This window comes from Budorcas taxicolor, chromosome 22, assembly GCF_023091745.1.
Source record: "Budorcas taxicolor isolate Tak-1 chromosome 22, Takin1.1, whole genome shotgun sequence".
In the NCBI taxonomy this organism is placed as follows: domain Eukaryota; kingdom Metazoa; phylum Chordata; class Mammalia; order Artiodactyla; family Bovidae; genus Budorcas; species Budorcas taxicolor.
Window position 1 is genome coordinate 49,986,505 of NC_068931.1, and position 22,495 is coordinate 50,008,999.

The 22,495-nt window shown below is 47.4% G+C and overlaps 1 protein-coding gene and 1 long non-coding RNA gene across 5 annotated transcripts in view; one reads left to right on the forward strand and one right to left on the reverse strand.

Moving 5' to 3' along the window:
- The window catches only part of LOC128067288 (uncharacterized), a 30,084-nt gene extending 15,206 nt beyond the window's left edge, over positions 1–14,878 (forward strand). For 2 of the 4 annotated variants that reach the window (XR_008201385.1, XR_008201388.1), the window contains exons 3-4: positions 10,933–11,065; positions 12,815–14,878. This is a non-coding gene — a long non-coding RNA (uncharacterized LOC128067288). Of the gene's footprint in view, positions 1–8,357; positions 10,323–10,932; positions 11,066–12,814 lie in introns of those variants that run through there. The other 2 variants (XR_008201386.1, XR_008201387.1) reach the window with 1 other exon arrangement.
- Positions 1–22,495, reverse strand: part of MYO5B (myosin VB) — a 200,145-nt gene that overhangs the window by 1,725 nt on the left and 175,925 nt on the right. The window contains 9 exon segments of the mRNA XM_052660247.1: positions 6,440–6,520; positions 8,283–8,457; positions 9,078–9,363; positions 10,801–10,951; positions 13,128–13,217; positions 15,600–15,751; positions 18,891–19,034; positions 20,334–20,427; positions 21,905–22,103. Of these exon segments, the coding sequence (XP_052516207.1) occupies positions 6,440–6,520; positions 8,283–8,457; positions 9,078–9,363; positions 10,801–10,951; positions 13,128–13,217; positions 15,600–15,751; positions 18,891–19,034; positions 20,334–20,427; positions 21,905–22,103 (1,372 nt within the window).

The window sequence follows — 22,495 nt, forward strand, 5'->3', positions numbered from 1 at the left end:
ATTTTTTAAAAATTTCAGGAAGTTCCAAAAAATAAGACTTTAATTTGACATATGCTGAGAACTATTTACATAGCATTTACATTGTATTAGGTACAATAAGTAATCTGGAGATGATTTAAAATATACAGGAAGATGTGTGTAGGTTATATGCAAACACTATGCCATTTTATATAAAGGACTTGAGCATCCATAGGTTTTGGTACCCATGGAGGTCATAGAACCAGTCCCTCCTGGATACCAAAGGACAGCTGAGTCATTTCCAGAGAAACAAAAGCAGGAGGAACTGGTTACCAGTAACTAAAGAAAGTCCTTCAGGGTGAAATGTAAGGACACTAGATGGTAACTTAAAACCATAAGAAAGAATAACATTGGTAAACCTGCGTGCTAAGTTGCTTTAGTCATGTCCAACTCTTTACAACCCCATGGGGCTCCACTCTTTACAACCCCCACCAGGCTCTGCCCATGAGATTCTCCAGGCAAGAATACTGGAGTAGGTGGCCATGCCCTCCTCCAGGAGATATTCCCAACCAGGGATCAAACCCACATCTCTTGTGTCTCCTGCATTATAGGCCACTAGCGCCACCTGGGAAGCCAGGTAAATGTAAAAGCCAGCATTATACTTTTGTTTTGCAGCACCTCTGTTCCCTATATGACTTACACAAATGCAGAAAATAATAATAAATTTCTGTTAATGGGTACACACGTTTAACGGAAGTAATCTGTGGCAATAACAATATAAATCAAGAGGGATGGAGATGCATAGCAGCAGAGTATTTGTATACTATTAAAACCAAGAGGGTATTATTTAAACTAGGTTGTTACAGGTTGAAGACATTCATCGTGATCACCACAGTAACCACTAAGAAAATAACCAGAGACTTTCCTGGTGGTCCAGTGGTTAAGAATCTGTCTGCCAATGCAGAGGACATGGGTTCAATTCCTCTTCCTCCAGGAAAACACTACATGCTGTGGGGCAACTAAACCCACGCACCACAACTACTGAAGCCTATGCACCCTACAGCCTGTGCTCTGCAATAAGAGAAGACACTGGAATGAAAAGCATGTGCACCACAGTGAAGAGTAACCCCTGCTTGCTGCAACGAGAGAAAGCCCACGTGAAGCAACAAAACCCGGCAGAGCCAAAAATACAAATAAAGAAGTAGAAAATAACCAAAAAATATGCAGAAATGTAGGGAATCTAAATGATACCCTCACTACAAGAAATAAACACACAAGACAGTGACGGAAGAACTGAGAAACACAAAACATATAAGACATACAGAAAGCAAGCAGTCAAATGGCAGAAATAAATCTTTCATCAGTAATACTTTAAATGGAAACACAAGGGCAATTAAAAGGCAGGGACTGGCAGAAAGGATTTTCAAAAAGTCATCTACACGATGTCTGGAAGCACTTTAGACACCCAAAAAGACTGAAAATAAAAGTTTGAAAAAAGATATTCCAAGTAACCAGAAAAGAGCTGATACAGCTATATTATTGTCATACAAAGTACACTTCAAGTTAGAAAGGTTTACAAGAGGCAAAGAAGGACATTATATTTGCATAAAAGTCTCAATCAAGATAGGAGTTACGTATATGCATCTATCAACAGATGCATATATATTCTTATATATATGCATATATATAACTTCCTTCTCAAAATCATGAAGGAAAAGTGGAAGGAACTGAAGGGAGAAATAAGTCTATAATAATAATCGGAAACTTCATTACCTCATTTTCAATAATGGATAGAACCACCAGGTGGAAGGTCAAGAGCAAAGAGTGGCCAATGAATACCACTATAAACCAGGTAGACTTAACAAACATACATGAGCAAGTTGGAGTTATCCCCAGAATGCAAGGGTGGTTCAACATGCAAAACTACAAGAATGATGTATATACTTCATGCATTGCTGGTGGGAATGCAAAACGGTGTTTGAGGTAGTTCCTCAAACATTTAAACACAGAATTACTATATGAACTTGTAATTCAACTCCCAAGGATACACCTAAAATAACTTAGAACAAGTACTCATATTTGTATACCAATGTTAATGAAAGCATTGCCCCCAATAAACAAGCAATCCAGGGTCCATCAACAGATGAATGGATAAACAAAATGTAATATATACACCCAAGGGGTGGTTATTCAACCACAAAGAGGAATGATGTTCTGCTACCTGTTACATAGCAAAACACAGATGAACCCAAAGAATACTGTAAGTAAAATAAGCCAGACCTCAAAGGACAAATTTACATGAAATATCTAGTACAAGCAAATTCATAGAGATGGAAAGTAGAATAGAGGTTATCTGGGGCTGAGGTAAAGGAAGAATAGGGAATTATTGCTCATTGGGTCAAGTTTCTGTTTGGAATGATGAAAAAGTTCTGGAATTAGTGGCGATAGTTATACAACATTGTGAATATAGTCAGTGCCACTGAACTGTACACTTAAAAATGGTTTAAAATAGAAAAACACATGGCAAAAAATGAGGTGGGGAGAGTATATTCATTAGGTTATGAGGCTCAAGAAAGTAAATGTGTGTGAAGAAAGCATTCAGAGCAGCCTCTGGTACTTGGCAAGGGGTATGTTGTTTGCTGTTCTTTTTTGTTGTTGTTGTTGTTGTTCTTTTTATGATACGAAATTTATCTCTTTATGATAAAGAAATTTCCTTTCTTCCTTGAGTCTGGCACACACCATCAAACTGTGAACTATACAAAGGCAACTAACCGTGAGTCCTGCCAATAGGAAAATCAATATATCCTGATGGAAAACACAGGTCATCCCACAAGTATGAGAACTGCTTGTCCTGTTGGGACAAGGCACCATCATTGCTTTCAGTTCAGTTCAGTTGAATCGCTCAGTTGTGTCCAACTCTTTGCGACCCCATGAATCGCAGCACGCCAGGCCTCCCTGTCATCACCAACTCCCGGAGTTCACTCAGACTCACATCCATCGAGTTGGTGATGCCATCCAGCCATCTCATCCTCTGTCGTCCCCTTCTCCTGCCCTCAATCCCTCCCAGCATCAGAGTCTTTTCCAATGAGTCAGTTCTTCGCATGAGGTGGCCAAAGTACTGGAGTTTCAGCTTCAGCATCAGTCCTTCCAATGAACACCCAGGACTGATCTCCTTTAGAATGGACTAGTTGGATCTCCTTGCAGTCCAAGGGACTCTCAGGAGTCTTCTCCAACACCACAGTTCAAAAGCATCAGTTCCTCGGCACTTAGCTTTCTTCACAGTCCAACTTTCACATCCATACATGACCACTGGAAAAACCATAGCCTTGACTAGACGGATCTTTGTTGGCAAAGTAATGTCTCTGCTTTTCAATATGCTATCTAGGTTGGTCATAACTTTCCTTCCAAGGAGTAAGTGTCTTTTAATTTCACGGCTGCAGTCACCATCTGCAGTGATTTTGGAGCCCCCCAAAATAAAGTCTGCCACTGTTTCCACTGTTTCCCCATCTATTTCCCATGAAGTGATGGGACCAGATGCCAGATAGTGACAATATTTTGATATTCTGTAACCTTCTAGAGGTTTCATCATTTTCCCTTTAGAGAATACAAGGGATATTTATCTGCTAAGTGAATCCCCTGTGTGGATGTTACATTGACTCTAACACTCACAGCATCTCTATTTTCTTAAGTCTTGAAGCAAGGGGTGAGGTCAATAAATATGCAATGCAGTAGCCTTTGAAAAGTGCTAGGAAACAGGGTTTTTAGAATGAAATCGGCATGAGTGTAAGACTGTGACATGCTTCTAAGAAGGCAGAAGAACCTGTAGAGTTGAACGTGGGTAAGGAAAACACTTTAAATTTCTAGGTGTCAAGTTTAAAAACACCCATGAGGTTTGGTATCTTGAAAGATGGGTCAAATTTATAAAGTAATTTTAACAGTTTGAAATAGTAGTTTGAAATGATAGGAAAAGAAATTTGCAAAAGTCAGGACATTTAAGGATGAATAAGCAACTTCACTAATTTAAGCTACCATAGGGTGGCTTTCATGTGATCCTGTCAGAGCAGTCTCTCCAGGAGTGTTGCTAGCTCAGCACTCAGCTGGCTCCAAGCTTTGCTGCATTTATTATTATTACAAAGCCATCACACAGCATGAGAAAATGTGCATAAAATGTAAAATGGCAACAGGTTCATAAAATTTTTTCATAGCACTGAAGACCCTTTAATTTCTGCACCTTAGTCAGAGTTAGCAGTAGGCTCTGCACTGTAAAGGGTTTGAAGAAATTGTAACGGATTTAAAGGAGAGTATAAAAATGGGACAAAAAAGAAAATAATACCTATACTACAATTCAGGAACAAAAGGTATATATGTATTTATTTAAAATTCACAAGGTAGTCATTTCACAGGAATCATTCTTATACATCAGCATATTCCGTCCTAGCAAATGGTTTGCAAAAGCAACTTGTATTTATCCTACATAAGGTTCAAGTACAGGAGGATGGCATGAAGTGTCCCAGCCTTTCCTTTGAGCACTGTGTAGGAAGAAACAAAACTAAAACCCTAGCTGGCAAACACACACAGACACACACAACATTTTTTGACAGAATAGATGGACTCGAGAATTGACTGCTAAGGATGACTCAGAATCTCCCTGTATGTGTCTCCAGAGACTATCTGACCAACTTCCATTGGCTTTTTCCTACTACCTTAAACACCAAGTGTGATTTGGCTCATATTCTTGGACCTTTGGCCTGAACCCTCTTCTCGTATACAATTTATATACAGTTTATATATAGCTGCCAATTTATAAGCAGTTAGAGCTCTCCCTCGACTGTGTCTCAGATATCTAAAAGCAAAAAAAGACTTTCTAATAAACATGCACTCTGCTTTGTGTAAATTCTCAGCTCTCCATAAAAACAGTGGCATGTCAGAGAACTCAGTGGCTTCTGCCATCAGTCATTTCAGCAGCTGACGATACAACATCCATGGAGATGACTCTGCCTGGTTCTCTCTGACCCAAATCTTTAACAAACCACTGGATTTCCCCCACTGCCCTTAACAGAACAAGCTTCCATCTGACTGGCACCCTCCCCTGACCTTCAGCCTCTCTTCTCTATTTATACATGATGCTCAAGGTAATTTACTGTTTTCTGCCTCCTTCTCTAATCACGTTCTCCCATTTCTTTTTATCCTTGATTCGGACTGACAGTTACTTCACCGGCTGAAGAGACAGTTTAAAAGTTTAAAGAAGTATTCTGTCTCCTCAGGGTGCTCCCCACCTGTACTGATAGGAAGAGTGTTCACCGTTTTGGGGACTAATCTTGATGTGACTCACCCTTTAGATGCTGTCAGCTACAGTCACACATGAAGATTAGGCACTCAGCACAGATCACTGAGGGCTCAGCTTAGGAAGCTCATCTTTAGGTAAACATTCACAAACTCTTAAGACAGATTTAAATGATCATTTCCCTTAATATGCTTGCTTTCAAGAATGTTCAGTGTCAAGATTTAAGAGCTCTTTTTTTTCTTAAAACAGTATTTCTTGGGACTTCAGGGGTGGTCCAGTGGTTAAGAGTCTGCATGCAAGGCTGGAGATGCAGGTTTGATCCTTGGTCAGGGAACTAAGATCCCACACGCTACAGAGCAACTAAGCCCACGAACTGAAACCAGAGAGTTCATGAGCTGCAAGGAAAGATCCTGAATGACGCAACAAAGACCCTGCATGCCGCAACTAAGACCCGACGAAGCCAAATAAACATTAAAAATAAAACAAACAGTATTTCTTAGTTTCATTTATGGGTAGGGTTGATATTCTGCTTACTTTCTAATTCCACTTTGTGTTATAGTTTAGCAACTTGCTAGTGGTAAACTGGGGCTTCCATGGTAGCTCAGGTGGTAAAGAATCTACCTACAATGCAGAAGACCAGGGTTGGATCCCTGGGTTGGGAAGATCCCATGGAGAAGAGAATGGCAACCCCACTCCAGTATTCTTGCCTGGAGAATCCCATGGACAGAGAAGCCTGGCGGGCTACAGTCCATGGAGTTACAGAGTCAGACACAACTGAGTGACTAACATACACACACACACACAGTGGTCAATGAAATAATATTTAAACAATGCAAAATCCAAGAGGCAAAGACTATTAAAGTTCAGTCTCCTTTGTATATATGGTAAGTTATTTACCAAAAGATAACACCTAAGAATGTAAGGTCTTCTAGAATATAATGGAAGCAGTATTTTACTAATAAAAGATAAGCTAGGTTCAACTATAAACTACAAATTCTTTTGTTTTATGCTGCTGCTGTTGCTGCTGCTATAAGTCACTTCAGTCGTGTCTGACTCTGTGCGACCCCAGAGACGGCAGCTCACCAGGCTCCGCCGTCCCTGGGATTCTCCAGGCAAGAGTATTGGAGTGGGGTGCCATTGCCTTCTCCGTGTTTTATCCTAGGACTTTATAAAATTGATTACTATTTTAAAACTCACCTGGATTGTTCGTATAAAGGCCACTGTCACCCGTTCTTCAAATTCATTCAGAGGGGTATAAAGGTTCAAAATTTTGACAATCTGTTGGAATAAAAACAAAAGCTTAGCACAGAGCTAAATTAACCTAAAATCACTTTTGAATCTTAAAGAATATATGACATTGGCACCCGAGAACACTTCTCTGTGGGCAAGACCCACAATTCAGGTGCAGCTGGACTGACATCGAGGCATCCACGTTTAGTAAATTAGGGTCCCAAAGCTCTGCCTGGGAGATCTGAGCTCTCTTACCCATTCCTTTCTCCTATATGTCTGGCCAACCTTCCCCCATGCTCTATGATTTATGAATTAATGAGGATTTTAGGAAACTGTTGGCCTGAAGTCTTCAGTACCTTATCTACTAGCCATTTAAAGGTTTCATTAAAAGAGTTCTAGGTATCTTACCTTTTATAACAAAGGTCTTAACAGCACTTTCTTACCTCTCACCACCCCCCAAAATCGCTTACTAAAGGGCAAGTTTTTCTCCTACCTAAACAGAAAGTAATTCTTTGTTTAGGGGAAGTGACCTGCCCAGTGGCAGAGCGGTGCCAGGTACAGTCTAGGAATAAATTTATGAAAGCAAAATTTTAAATTTCAAAACTTTCAGTAAACACGTACAGAAGGAAGCAGCTTTCTTAAGCGCTTGGTATTTCATCTCTGAGTATCTAATGGAGGTGGTAAGGAAATGTATGTTTACTTGCAATAGTGAATTTGGATCCTGTTGTTCTTTAGGTGCTGGGCAGAGAGAAGGGGCATGATTTAATATGGAAAATTCTGATTTCCTCATGCTGGTCTCATTTTGCACCCCTACCTTGTGGTGGGCCCATTTCTAAACAGGCACATTCATGATGGAGGGCAAGGTCACCTATGTGTGGACAGGATTTATCTTTTGACAGACATAGTACTTCCTGAAGGCAAAAGAAGAGGGGGTGGTAGAGGATGAAATAGATAGCATCACCTAGTCAATGGACATGAACTTGAGCAAACTCTGGGAGGTAGTAGAGGGCAGGGGAGCCTGGTTTGCTGCAGTCCATATGGTCGCAGAGAGTTGGACATGACTTAGCGACTGAATGGCAACAACAAATTATCTCTGCAACTGAGACCCACTATAAATACAACTTCTGGGGGGGAAAGGAAAGAAAATTTAAAGTCAAATGCTTACTGACTTTATTTAAATTCATGTAGGGACTTTCCTGGTGGTCCAGTGACTAAGACTCTACACTCCGCATGCAGGGGGCCTGGGTTCTATCCTTGGTCAGGAAACTAGTAGTTCCCACATGCTGCAAATAGGAGTTCGAACGCCACAACTAAAGATCCCTCATGTCACCACTTAAAAAAAATTGAAGATCCTGCATGCTGAAACTAAGATCTGGTGCAGCCAAATAAAAAAATATTAAAAAATAAAATAACACATATGAAGTCTAAGTGAAAATACAAATGTAATGGAATTATAGTTGTAAAGGAAACAATTAAATGCCAAATGCCAGATGCTGCTGCCAATTTCTGAAAGAAATTTAAATTTTGGGGTGAGAGACATTCCAGAACTCTCTGTAAGCATTTAAAAACCTTTGTGCCTAAGCTTGATGCTTTGTGGGATTGACTACCTGATCTTTCTAAGTAAATAAGAGTGATCAGAGGGTTACTGGCAGACCAAAGTATCTTTAGTTCATGCAGGAACATTCAGCGGACTGAACTTTCAGGACTGTATCACCAGGGGCAGAAAAAGTCCCAGAGCGCTTTGAAAACAACCTTTGACTTGGAATGGAAGCCGGCCTGGCCCTGAGTCCCTTTGGCTGACAGTGACTACCTGCTGGGTGCTGAGGGCGGTGCACAGGGAGCAGATGGCCTCAGCATCCTCGGGGCTTTTCTTCTTTAACTGCAGGAGCTGGGCAGCCTGAATCAGGGGTTCCATGGTCTCAACAGCTCCACTCTGGTGCAGGTTTCTTCCTCGAAGCCACTCCTCCAGCTGACTGATGTTGTACCTTAGACACAGGAAGAGAGCGCCCTGTGATGCCTGTCTTCTTGCTTCACTGGGACGAGCTCACCTTGTGGCTTTCTTCTGCAGCCCAGATGCCACTAGTGTTATCACTCTCCTCCTCTTGATTCTCTCATGTGGGCAAGAGCGTGACAAGTACGTGGCCCTCAGTAACTGTTTGTGGAATGAGTGGGTGCTTAAAACCAAGCCAAGATGAAGTGCCTAATATGTCTGTACTAAGTTAATGGGGGGGAAAGGCATTAACTATACTGAATTAAAACAACTTACATTTAACATTTGCAAACATATTTGTACTCCGGTGAGCCATCATGCCTCTTAAATCACTGATTTTTCTCTCAAACCTAGCCAAATCATATTTACAACCTTTATAAAGTCTGCAAATGTTTGAGCTTTGAACTGATTTGTTTACCAAGCTCACCTCCTCGGTAAGTGATGAATTTCATCAACAAATAAAAAAGTGATGGATCTGAGTCACACACTGCCTATGACAAGGACGGCCACTTGGATTTGGCTGTCATTTTCAGAAACAAATGTCCCCCGTGTGTGAGTGCAGCTGGCGTGTGAGGTGTCCCTTTCCTAGGGGTGGGCTGAGGTGCGCTCGCCTACCTGAGCTGCATGCCTGTGCTCCAGGAGCAGACGTCCTTCCGCAGAAGCAGGTTGTTGAGCGTCACCGCGTTAATCATGTAGAAGAGCTGTCTGAACACCTGCAGGATGATCTCGGGGTCCAGGCCCTGGTCGCACATGACCGTGTGGAAGGAGTTCATCTGGCGGATGATGGCTTCCAGGCAGTACGAGTTGTCTCCTTCCGGCATGCTGGAGGTGCGCTTCCGGTAGCCCGTGGGCTTCACCCCGGACAGACCCTGAATGCTTTCGTTCTCCAACATGGCTGACACTAAAAGCGAAGTGCGATTAGAGCAACGGATGTTCCCAAATTAGATATGCTTCTGGGTCACTCGGATCACACAGGGCTTTGGCCGTGATCCTGCCCAGAGGTGACGTTCAGGAACTTAGAGCATTTGGCATGCGATTTCTAATAGGTTGATCTCTACAACCGAGTAAGTTTTCCACATAGAAATCTTCGACTAAACCTGTGGACTAAATTTTCGCTTAAATTTATTGGTGATGGGACATAGGTAAAAGGTAAAACCAACTCAATTCTGTACTGGCTTCTGTGCTGTGCAATCAAAATTTGAGAATTGAGCAACGTGGGTGTAGTCGTGGCCTGGCCACTGATCTGGGCCTGGACTCTGAGATCATCCAACAATTGTTCAAACAGCTCTTCTCCATCACTCTCTGACCATGTAAATCTTAGGTGAGCTGGTCTGTCATAGTTAATGCACAGCACTTAACTACATGTCAGGCGCTTTACATTCAGTATTCCTTTTAACCTTCCAACAACCCATTTCCTAGTGAGGAAACTGAAGCATTAAATAATTTGCCCAAAGTCACCCTACCAGGAAGTGTCAGGGCCAGGCTTTGAACCCAGGTCTGTCCAATTCTAGAACTGATGCGATTAACTATCACCTTGTCTGAGTCATGAAATATCCCCAGTTCTCCCTATGTCTGGTGAGAATAAACTAGCTCCTCCTAAGAAGATTCTCAGACAAGGAGGAGGATTTGGAATGAATCTTATCCGAAGGGGTATATTTCTGGACGGCATGTGGGACCCTGTCCTACTTGGCATTCACTTACAACCTACTTATGCTGTCAGAACTTGGGGAAAACACAGTCCACATGCTTTGGGAGAACCTCCCCAGCCTTTAAGGAGCACAGTGAGTGATGCACATGTGTGTTACTTTTCTTCTAACATAAAAAATAATTGCTCTTATTTTTCAATTCTGATATCATGTCAAGTGCCCAAGTGTCCTGCTTTGGACAGAATGTTCAATAAATATTTATTGCATGAGTGTTTACTACTGTGTTTATTTATATGAACATACTTCTTTCCCTTTTCCATGAATAAAGCATATACATGGGCAAGAGTATTATATCTTTTCACTGTGTATGCATTTACATTTTCTGAATTTATATTTAGTACCTATGGAAATTAGTTTGGGGAAAAAATAATACAATACGTTAAAGAAAAAGGAGATAGAGGGAAAGTGATCTATATTCTCACTACCAAGCACCACATGCTTTGATGGGCTGGTGTTGAAAATTTCATGACTCTTTTTGAGTAGACGGCATATACCTCCTTAGCTGCCTCTTCTGGGAAGAGCCTGGGCTTTCTGGGGGCTGTCCTAAGATAGCCGGTTCCCTAAACGGAGGGAGAGCTTACCCTCACATCAGACCCCACGATGAGCGCTGGAGATCTCCGGTGCCAGCTTACCTATCATAGGCTGCAAGAGGCCCTCGGCGATTTTAATGAGCTGCTGGTAGATCTGAATGGAAAGATCGCTCAGCACCTGGCGGTATTCAGTGAGGTCAAAGTTCTTAAGACAGTGCTCATTCTGCTTCGCAGTGTTCTGAGTCATGAAGCCCTGCAGAGGGAGACGGGCGCTGTGCTGAGTGCCAGGCACAGGAAGACCTCTGGGCCTCCAATCACTTCCGAGGTATCCTACTGTGGGGAGACCGCTCGGGTTCTGTCTGCTCAGGTGAGGTCCTATAAGACCCTGTCAGTTCTTCTAGTTCTCGAGGATGGCTCTTAAATTTGAAGGCAGAGTCAAAACTTAGCATGACAGAGGACTCGGAAAACTGCTTAATCAAAAGGCTGTGATTATTTGGTCCAAATCCCTGAAGTTTCCCTGAGGCAGCAAAGTGCAGGTTGGCAGCAGGTCCTGGGAAAGAGGGATCCATGCTTCCTGCATCTTAACCTAGTTCTTGTCCCAATATATCAGGTTACCCCAAAATACTGAGACTACACACGAGTCCCTGAAGAAGTACCTGGCTCAGAGGGTATGTTTTTACAATGAGAAATTTTATGTAGAGCCTATCATTGAGTATCAGAATTAATGGATGAACCAAGATGATTCCACAGTTACAGCACCATGTCTTCTGAGCTTTCCCTGTTAACCAGATGAAGTAAAATGCAAGTTGAGAGAGCTGCTAATATCAGAAGAACTCATGTCAACAATATCTCTGTATTCAGGCCCAAAGCAATCAAGAGCAGCCGAAAAGTCAGTGTTTTCAAAAGGGTAACTGTCTCTAGCAATACCTTTCGTACTATGTCAGATCACAAAGCAATTCTTAAAGAAAACAAAAGCAGGCAGAAGAGGGGATAGCAAGATAATTGTTGTCTAGGCTCTGCAGATCGGGTTACACTGTGGTTCAAGTCTTGTCCCTGGGAATACAAAAGCACATGAAAGAGTAGCCCAGTGTAACAGGATTCTGGGTCCTCCTGAGCCCTGTACAATGTTCCCTGCAGAGTCCAGGCAGCATTAGGTCAAGTGGTGACTTTCAGGGAGATAACCTTAAATACAGTTTTCTGGTTAAAGGAAAAGCTTGTGTATAATGTTAGGGTTAGGGAATAGAGGATATCTGTTTTGAAATGAGCCCCATTTCTTCCAATAATAAACACACTATTTTTTTTAACATTTAACCCACTCCCATGCATAATAAAAACAGATGATGAGATGAAGTTCAGATTCTAGGATAGAGATGCGAGTCAAGTCCCATTGAGGGTGGTGAGACCGCCTGGCATGGCATGCTCTTCTATTATCCCAGAGAGAACAGTCTGGGAAAACTTGTTCTGGCACAAAAGATGGAACAAAGCATTTTGTTGCACCTTGCTGAGTTACACTGTGTCTTAGCCTGGGGAGTGTAGAGACTGAGATTGTGAAAGGAAAGGGAGGAGGCAAGCTAAGAAAGGCCTGCAGGGCGTTAGGTGTGAGTGGCAGATGGGCACAAGTTGAGAGTCTCACCAGAGAAATGGGGGTGAGACTGAGCTGTATGTAACTAGGTCACTGGTCTGAAGGCAAAGCATGGGAGAAGTTTTTTCAAGGATCCACAGTGGGAATGGTGACTTCTAGAAAAAGCTGGACCCAAGAGCTCCAGCGCAGAACATTAATAAGTGATGGGGTGAGCTGGGGCCTCAGATCAAGGGATTGAATTTAATGAGAAGCATGAAGCTGGGTTTCAGGGTCAGTTTGCACATCTGTAGTTCAGTTACAGCTCGCCCCTTCTCTTAGACCATCTCTGTCTTGGAACAGACAGAGATGTTGGCTTTGGAGACAGCCTGACCCGCCAGACCACTGAGCTTTCTGCCACGCTCCCAGAAATGGGGCCCTTCTAGGGCTGCTTCAGAAAATTAAGTTCACAGGGTTTTCAGGGAGATTCCTGAGGGGTTCTCAGATGATGGATGGGTTATGTAAACATTTCCCCACAAGTCTTCCCATTCATTCCAGGGGCCCTCAGGGTCATCGAGGCCTGCCTTATTCCTGCTTTAGTGATCAGAGTCTGAGGTCCCAGAGGTGCCCAGAGACTGCACACCCTCTCCTCAGGGGACACGAAGCAGCTCAGGATGACGTGGACAAAACAGAGATGCCTTCAGGACCGACACCTCTCCGCCCTGCCCCTGTTCTGACCTGGGGTCTGAGGTGCTCTGAGGTGGAAGACGTTTTGCTGCACCCAAGGAAATGAGGACCTAACTGCTGAAGAACACGGGGCACCTTGGTGGCGACTGTGCCCTTCAGGGGCCTGGGTTCATCTCACACTCACCTCGTCCCCGCTGTACTGCTTCAAGCAGTGCAGGAGGCGGCAGGTATTGGACAACCAGAAGGACGTCATCTCAAAGTCCTCGTTGTGCTTCTGCGAAAAGAAGATGTGCCTGGGTATGAAGAGGTAGTTCCCATCTGTCCTGACGCATCCACCTTGCCTTCTCTTACCCAGGAGGCCCCAACCAGGCCTGGCGACAAGCGGACCCTTACTCTTCATGGGCACACGGGAAGAAAGCCCTCCCTGCAAGGCTGCCTTCCTGCTCCTCCAGCCCTGGGGAGGACACACGACCCTGCCTGGAGCCCCGTGATCAGTGGTGCACAGCTAGCGGGGAGTAGGTGGGGTCTGGGGCCACTTGGGAGCCTCACTGGAGAAAACTGGGGTGCAACTGGGCTGTATAGTACTAGGTCACTGGGCTGAAGGCAGAGCATGGGAGGACCAACTGCCAGGGGCCAGCGTGAGGAACTCCGCCCATGGCAAAGGTCATGAGGAAGGAGGCTTGGCATACGCAAAGGCGTGATCAAGCCTCAGGAAACCCCCTGTTCCCGAGCATCTAACCCCAAAACCAGAGTCTGTTTTATGCTCTCATCTACACCTCTGACTTTACGGGGGGGGGCTCTCCCCCATCACTATTTCCCTCGGAGAAGGAGTTAACTTGCAGCTCCAAGTCAATAAAAATTCCTGGGCACGACAAGAGTGTTTCAACTTACGGACTCCTCTGAAGGTTATCTAGCCCACCAGTATAGGTTCTTCCGGCCACATGTGATTGTTTACAGCCTCCCAACCTGAGAGGCACGAGATGTTTTAGACTTACTAAAGGCAAATTCTTTTGGGAAATTGTCAGTATAGTGGGTTGGTTAGGAATTATATTGGTAAAGGGTTTTTCATTTGTTGTGCCAATAATTACTGCTAATTCCCTGCCATGGGTGTGACAAGGGTGTTTCAGGTCAAACCTCTCTGCTGACAGACTAGCCTGTATGATAGGATTATCCATATCCACACATGATTGTTTACTACCTCTCAACCATAAACAGCACAGAGAGTTTTGGAGTATTTTGAGAGTCTTAATTAGCACAGGGCTTTTCTCATTGAGTCAATGATTGCCACCAGGCCTCCATATCCTTAGGCACCTGGGAATATATTAATCAATGTATTTGGAATATAGAAAAGGAAATATAGTAGTTTTAAGGTTAGCAATACTAGACTTTTTGAGTTAATGAATTTTCTCTTTTGTAATAGATCACTGTACTTTGTTATAAATCACTGTGTCCTTGCTATGTAAAAATGTAACTTTATCACTATCTTAAGACTAAATAGATCTTAAGGGGAACATTGGTGAAAGGATTTTCATTTGTTGGGCTGATGTTTGCTGCTAAATCTCCATATTCCCTGCCCTTATAGTGAATATAACTAACATATAGGAGAAATAAGTATTAACCTTTAAGATTAATCATGTTAACCTTGGGTTAAATAAATTCCTTTCTTGATTGTAACTCACTACACCCTCACCCTATAGGAATGCAACTTTATTTGGAGGGTGGTGCCTGGTTTAAGAAAAAACACTCTTGGAAAAAATAAGTTTTTTGGTTATCAGAAAGGGTCGTAAAATGTCAGCAGGCCTCATAGCCAGAAGATGATGTAAAACCCCTAAGATCTTTTTTTATGTAAAGCACCTGATTTTGATAAAGGTCAGGACTGCTGACCCCCGCGTGACTCTGTATTCATCCCTATGTGTAACAAAAGGTATATAAGCAAACCCCAAAATAAAGAAATGGGATCAGTTTCCGGAAAGACTGATTCCCCCATGTCGCTTCTTTCTTGCTCTCCGTTTTTCTGGCTGAATTCCCATCTGGTGCATGGGTACCCACCAAGCCTGCTAATTTTGCCTGGGCTTCTAAGATCGGACCGAGGGGGCCTCAGTGCCTCCTCTCCTTCAGGAGAACGGGAAGACACCTGCGGCCTACGTAGGTGGTGATTGGTATTCCATGCAAACCAAGTTATTCAGCCTCTTTTTCTCTGCTAATTTTCTAGTCCCTCTCTATCTGTAATTAAATAAGTTATTTCCAAGGACGCCGACTCTGTCTTCACCTTCGAATCACCCTGGATCCACCGGGGCTGGACCCCAGCAACCAACCATGAACGGGTGAGTTCTAGATAAAGCTGGACCCCAAGGTCTGGAGCAAAACAGAAAGTGTTCCTACGATGAAGCCAAGGGAGACAGATAAGCCTGACTCCAGCAGCCCTGGGCTCTGCCCTGAGCACGGGGCCAGATGGCCTGGCAGGTTCTTAACTGTCTGGGGTCCAGCAAAGGGGGTGCCGGGGAGCACGCAGTGAAACATCCCAGGGGGTCCTGTTTGTCTAGACATCAGGCGGCATTTCCCTTCAGAGCTGGAGATTCTGGGGAACTTGCAACTGAGGTGTCAGTGAGCGGCTGTGTTCACTAGCTCCCCACAAGACCAGCGCCTGGACACTGACCTTGAGGACCTTCTTGATGCCGTTGATGGTGGAGGTCAGCAGGGCGTGCACCTTGAGGTCGTCGTTCACGTAGTCTGCGTGCCGGATGCACATGTAGAGGATATAGGCTGGGAGGCAGGGTACCGTGCCCGCCAGCGTCTGCGGTTTCAACTCTGCCAACAGCAGACAGCAGTGATGAGCTCAACAGCAGATGCTGCTCGATGCTCAGGGTTGTGAGAATCCTGGCCCCCATACAAACAGTCTCCCCAGGTTCCTGAAGCTCCTCAGGGTAGGGGGTGGGGGGCTGGCAGAGGAGTAGGGGAGAAGATGCCCTGGATACACACACATTGCTCTGGACCCTGCCCACCAGTGTTTCAGAAATGCGTTAAAAAACCACAAACAACAAACAACAAACATGTTCCTAATTGTTTAAAATAGGCTTGTCATACCTTGTCTTTATAACACAGAGGAAGAGAATCCCCGGGGGCGGGGGGCAGGGGGGCTCTCTGCCCAAGTTTAAACACAGGCCACGGTCCTTGCCAAGAAGGGGCCCATGGCCAGAGACTGGCGGAAGGCAGGAACAGGCTCCCCAATCAGGGGACCGGGGCAAGGCCCTCGCTGCTTGACAACGATCTCACCAACCTCCCTTGTGGCTAGCACTAACCAGGGTGTGGTCAGGAGAAGCTGCTGTCCCCGCTTCCCCCTGCCCCCTGGGCTGTGTGCCCCAGCAGGACCAGAAGGGGCTGGTGAGCCTCCCCGTGAACAACAGACTCCTGCTCGGCCTCTTGACCCTTTCCTGCCAAAACCCTCGGAAGACCAGGGAGAAGCTGTCAGACTGCTTGCCATTCCAGAGGGGTCTTTGGAGGCCTGGTTCTCTGGCCCCTGAGCTGCTAGCTCCTCTCTCTGGTGCCTGAGTCCTCCTGTCTGTAAGACTTGAAATATGACAGAGGTCAAAGTGCTGTGTTGAATTGTTCGAATGTGAGGAACTCAAAGAGACGGAAGAACAGAGCGTGATTTCAGCCTGGCAGAGGTTTTGATTCAGCTCTTCGTTTGGGGTGTTTTTAGTAGCTAAGTATTTTGCTACTAAGAGGTTCAAGGAGGCACAGACCAGGCTGAGAGAAAGGGGTGCTGGTAGGGCCTGGAGGAGGAGGAGGAGGAAAGAACCAGGGATCGGCAGGTGGAAAGATAAGCACAAGGCCCAGGCACGCTGACTGCGGCCCCAGCCCTCACCCCACATCCCTGTTACCTCCACCCCCAACCTCCACCTCGTCCAGGCCCCACGAGCCCCTTAAAGCAATGAAGGAGGCTGCCTCCCCTCCACCAGCAGGTAGGCTGGGGGAAGGAAGGAGCAACATCCTCAGATCTTCCATCAGGGAGTCCGGGGTTGGGGCTCGGCATGGGCTGCCACCATCTCCAGAGGGTCAGTCAGTTCAGTCACTCAGTTGTGTCCGACTCTTTGTGACCCCATGAATTGCAGCATACCAGGCCTCCCTGTCCATCACCAACTCCCGGAGTTCATTCAAACTGATGTCCATCGAGTCGGTGATGCCATCCAGCCATCTCATCCTCTGTTGTCCCCTTTTCCTCCTGCCCTCAATCCCTCCCAGCATCAGAGTCTTTTCCAATGAGTCAACTCTTCGCATGAGGTGGCCAAAGTACTGGAGCTTCAGCTTTAGCATCATTACTTCCAAAGAACACCCAGGACTGATCTCCTTTGGGATGGACTGGTTGGATCTCCTTGCAGTCCAAGGGACTCTCAGGAGTCTTCTCCAACACCATAGTGCAAAAGCATCAATTCTTTGGCGCTCAGCTTTCTTCACAGTCCAACTTTCCCATCCATACATGACCACTGGGAAAACCATAGCCTTGACTTAGATGGACCTTTGTTGGCAAAGTAATGTCTCTGCTTTTCAATATGTTATCTAGGTTGGTCATAACTTTTCTTCCAAGGAGTAAGCGTCTTTTAATTTCACGGCTGCAGTCACCATCTGCAGTGATTTTGGAGCCCCCAAAAATAAAGTCTGACATTGTTTCCACTGTTTCCCCATCTCCAGGGGGTATTTGATCTCAAATATACACCTACAGGCCATAATACTCTGATACCTGGTTAACATTTGGGCATCTCATAGGCTTAACAGTTGACTGCAGACTGGCCCTTGGCTCTAATTAGAAAGCCAATAACATCTTTCCAGAAAAAAAAAAGTGCCTTTTTTAAGACTTCTAATCTAAACCTTTTGGCTTTGAGCCTGACCCCTATGCAAACTGCAAATAGCTTCTCCTGCCTTGGAACTTTTCACTGTGATTTGGGATCCTGCAGCAGCTAAATGGCAGTGTCTTGGGGGTGGGGACCATGTCTCTACTTTTCGTCATCATCCACAGAATAGCCAGCACTGGGGACCTGAGCTGCCGTCAGTGAAATCCTCCCCCAGTTCATGTGGGAAGTCATTTAGAGGGAAGGTGGCCAAGTGCTGTGCGCAGGCCTGGGGCCACCTGAGCGATGAGTGTGGGGAGCTGCCTGTCGGCTGGCACAAGCAGCCAGTGTTACTCCCTCCACCAGTATTATTCTGTTTCACTCTGATGCTGTGAGTGCTGAGTTTCATTCATCCGAGATTAAAGGTTCTTTCCTAATGGCACTTGAACAAGACACAGCCTGTTTAAGGTGAACTTACATCACATTTAGTTGTCAGGCAATTGTAAGGGTGGTAGGGGAAATTAACCTTTATAAAAAGAGCAAAATACTTAGCTACTAAAAACACCCCAAACGAAGAGCTGAATCAAAACCTCTGCCAGGCTGAAATCACGCTCTGTTCTTCCGTCTCTTTGAGTTCCTCACATTCGAACAATTCAACACAGCACTTTGACCTCTGTCATATTTCAAGTCTTACAGACAGGAGGACTCAGGCACCAGAGAGAGGAGCTAGCAGCTCAGGGGCCAGAGAACCAGGCCTCCAAAGACCCCCTGGTTCCGGCCCAGGCTCTCCCTGCTGGCCCTGCAGACAGACGGCTGCCGACGTGGGCTGAGCGCAGAGCAGGATGTCAGGCCTGGTGAAGCCAGGTGGGGGTGTGAGACCAGAGGGGTCGGAGCTGGTACAACTGGCAAACCAGGCCCAGGGTGGCGAGGAAAGCAGCTCCCAAGAGCCCTGTGGGCGCCCCCACAAAATGCACTCTGGCAGCAGCCCACACACTAACCCCAGCATCAGCCTCGCCTGGGAGCTCTTCAGAAACGCAGCAGCTGAAGGGGGCGGGTGAAAGTGGGTGGGGGTGTCCGTGGGGTGCAGGTTGCGCAGGAGGCGGACGGGAGGCGGGGCTGACCTGTCACCAGATTCCGAATGAGCAGGGCCTCGTCCTCCTTGTGGTACTCCAGCATGCCCTGGAAGTCCTTCTCCTTCCGCTGCACGGTGACCTGCCTGGTGAGCTCGTGCCGCTTCCTCTCGCTCTGGGCCAAGGCTTGGGCAGCTGAGCAGGGCAGAGGGAAGGAACACGAACTGAGAGATCTCCAGGCTCAGGCCCAGGGGCCGGGCATCTTGGGTGGGCAGGGTTCAGGCCGGGGTCTGGGCCCCAGGGTTCTGGGTTTGCTGGGCTCCCACACTCCATACATGGTCTGCCCTAGTCTGGGTCACACGTGTGACAAGGAGACCTGAGCACTGGGCACCGGATCCACTCAGGAGAGGGGCCGGGAAACACCCAGAACGGCAGAGGGCGGGCTGTGGACCAGAGAGAACGTGGGAAGGGTGCAGGTGCCGGATGTACAACCATTCTGCTGGGGGCTGCTTCTCCCCACTTCTCCCAGCGATGAGAAAGGCGGGAGGGGAGGAGGGGATCGGAAGGGAAGAGGGAGGGTGAAGGGAAGGAGGAGGAAGGGAGAGAAGAAAAAGTCCGAGTGACCGGGAGACTGAGAAGTCTAGGAACAGAAAAGAGAAATCCGAAGACGGGGAGGGGCACGCGGGGTATGAGGGGCGACAGCTCAAGGCTGAACAAGACACGGTCCTGCCTTCCTAGGGCTTCATCTAAGAGCAGCAGGTGGACGTCAGCGGGTGATTAAACAAACTGACCCCTGTGATGGGAACGTGCCTGGTAGGCACGTGGTGATAGGAGTGAATGAGGGGACTGGACCCCAAGCATGTGACTCCTGAGCTCAGGTGGAAGGAGTGGAAGGGGGGTTGCATCCCAGGTGGTGAGGGGACCAGAGGAGGGTTCCCAGGAAGGCGGGATGTGCAAAGAGGGGTGGAGAATGATATGATCAGACCTACAGCAGGGAGTCAGAGAAAGAACATTCTGGGTGTTTCTGGAAGATCCACTGAAGTCTCTCCCTGACATCTCTGGGCCAGATGCCAGGTGGGACATTTACCCAGGGAACTGGCCTCGCTCCCTGACTACTAGAGCACGGAGGGGGGCCCCGTGATTTCTGGCTTCATGTTACGGAGCAATCTTTCGAACCAGAAAGTTTTGCCTTCCAGCTGTAACCCTTCGAAGGCAGGTCCATGAGGCAACGTCCCCTTTCTGCACAGCTTGGAGTCAGCACCCGAACACTTGCTAAGTTTGTGTTTGTGGGTGAAAATTCCAGCAAAATGAGACTGGGTGAGCTCCTGCGGTCTCCTCGAGTCTGTCTTGTGCCTGCCCTGGGCGGGGGCAGCAGCAAGTAGAGCAAGTGACTTGTCTGGGGCGGGGCAGGCAGGCCCCTCCCTGAGCGGGGCTGAGCACACTGGTGCCTCACGACACACACACACACCTACTCACACCGCACTCACACCCTACCTTCCAGGTCCTGGACCTTCTTCATGTAAATCTTCAGTTGCTTTTTGAGCTTCCTCTCGTTCTTCTCCAGCTTCTCAACTAACTCTTTAAGGTCCTAAAAGCAGAAGAAAGCAGTGTGATTAGAACACATCTAATCCCGCCCTGGAGGGTGGGGCAGAGCGGGGCGGGGGTGGTGGTCCTGGCACCTGGAGAGCCAGGCCGCCAGTGAGGAGGCCAGGCCCCGGCTCCAGTAGGAATTCCCCCACCTCCCATCCCCGCTGCTTCCCGGTCTGGACCCACAAAGCAGGGGATGGGTCAGAGCATTCTCTCAGTCCAGATGGCAGTCTCCTCCCTGCTCAGGCCACCTGGCACCCTGCCTGAGCCTCACTCCTCTAGGCCTTGCCTGCTCCGGTTGTCACGGCAACACCCAGGAGACCCTCAGCCTCCAGGGCCCCAGGTGGCTGGGCAGTGCCCTGGGGAGGGAATGGACAGGTGAAGGCACCAGAGTGCCTTGAAGTGGCATCTGCTAAACAAGCCTGCAGGCCAGTGAGGTTACCTGGGGCCCAGAAGCAAAACAGGCCCTTGGCTGGGGCCCCTCAGGGGCTGCCACACTCCTAGCAGCCAAGGCCCCAGTGGGGAATCAGCCCCTGGGACCCAGCACTGCATTAATGTCACCCTGTCCCTGCAGGGAGCTCCGTGACCATTACGGACTCTGTGACACAACAGCGATGCAACTGTGGAGCCTTGGAAGACATCCGGGCTCCTCCCTCCTTCTCCTCCTCCTCTCTGCCCATAGGCAGGGGTGACATCTCTTTCACACCTCCTGCCTCGTTTCAAGCCTCCCCCACAACCCTTTTTCTGTAATATTTGTTATTTCCATGTAGAATCGGGTTTTTGGAAACACCGTCTTATTTCTCCTCTTTTTTTTTTTCATCTTGCTTCCACCACCTGCCTGAGCTCTCTGAGAACAGAGACTCATTTCTCTGGCCTTTGTCCCGGCTCATTTGATGACTGTCTGCCAGGATGGCCACCGACCACTCCCCCCACTGCCCCTCCGAGCAAGAGGGGGGTGTCCGCCCCCACCACTCAATCTGCCTAGAGCTGCCCTGGTCCACAGAAGGTGGCAGAAGTGACCCTGGGCCAGTTCTGGAACTAGATCTTAAGAGGCCTCCCCCTCATCCTCTTGGAAGTCAGTTGCCATGTAAACAGCAGACAGCAGGGTTCCCCCCCCCCGGGAGGGGAACCGAGGCCTCAGGCCTGGGACTGGGGGGGGCCTTGCATCCTCCGGCCTCCTCCAACCACAGTGGAGCAGAGCTGAGCCGCCCTCACTGGGCCCTGCCAGAATTCCTGACCTGCACGACCTGGAAGCTCTTCCAGAAGGGCTGCTAAATTTTCAGGAGGCTAGTTACATGTTAACAGACAGACAAAACAGCTCCGCATTCTTGCTGACAGGGGAGTTCTAGACTCTCTCTGTTCCTGCCATAGGGCCAAAGGCATGAACGTTGTCTGTCTGGTGAAAGGCCACTGCTGGTCCCCTTTGCTTTGAGAATGTGACTTCCCAGGGCTAGGACCTGCATGGTGAGAGGACTCACCAGGTTCTCGTTGGTGAGCTGGGACATCTCCTGCTGGATGCCGAACTCCACCTGGGCCTCTGGGGAGAGCAGCAGGGTCTGGCAGAAGGTCTGCTGCTGCCTGTCCATCTCCTCCTTCAGGGCCTCCAGCTGGGCCTTGAGATTGTCCACCTCCTCCTCGTGCTCGCGGCTCTGGGCCTGCAGCTGTGCCTCCAGCAACCTGCACCCGGAGGAAGGAGGACAGACGACAGGCGGGGCTGGAGTCTGTGCCCCCAGTGACCCGCGACGGGGAGCAGCCAAGAAGGGACACAGTAGCAGCAGCAATTGCATGAGACCCACGGGGGATGGACACGGGGCGGGGGCGGGAAGCGTGGCCGCGGGGCTGGGCAGGCAAGCAGACCAGCCTTCCTCTTGCAGGACAGGGAATCAAGGTCCAACACAGCACCCCTGACCTCAGGCCTTTCTCGCCACCACTCTCATCCCCTCATCCTTCACTCTTGAGCACAGTCTGCTGGTCTGGGGTTGAGAGACTGTCTCCATGTCAAGAGATCAGCAGAAATACATTTCTTAGAGCATCTTTCCAATAAAAGTGTCAATATCTGCCCCGAAGTT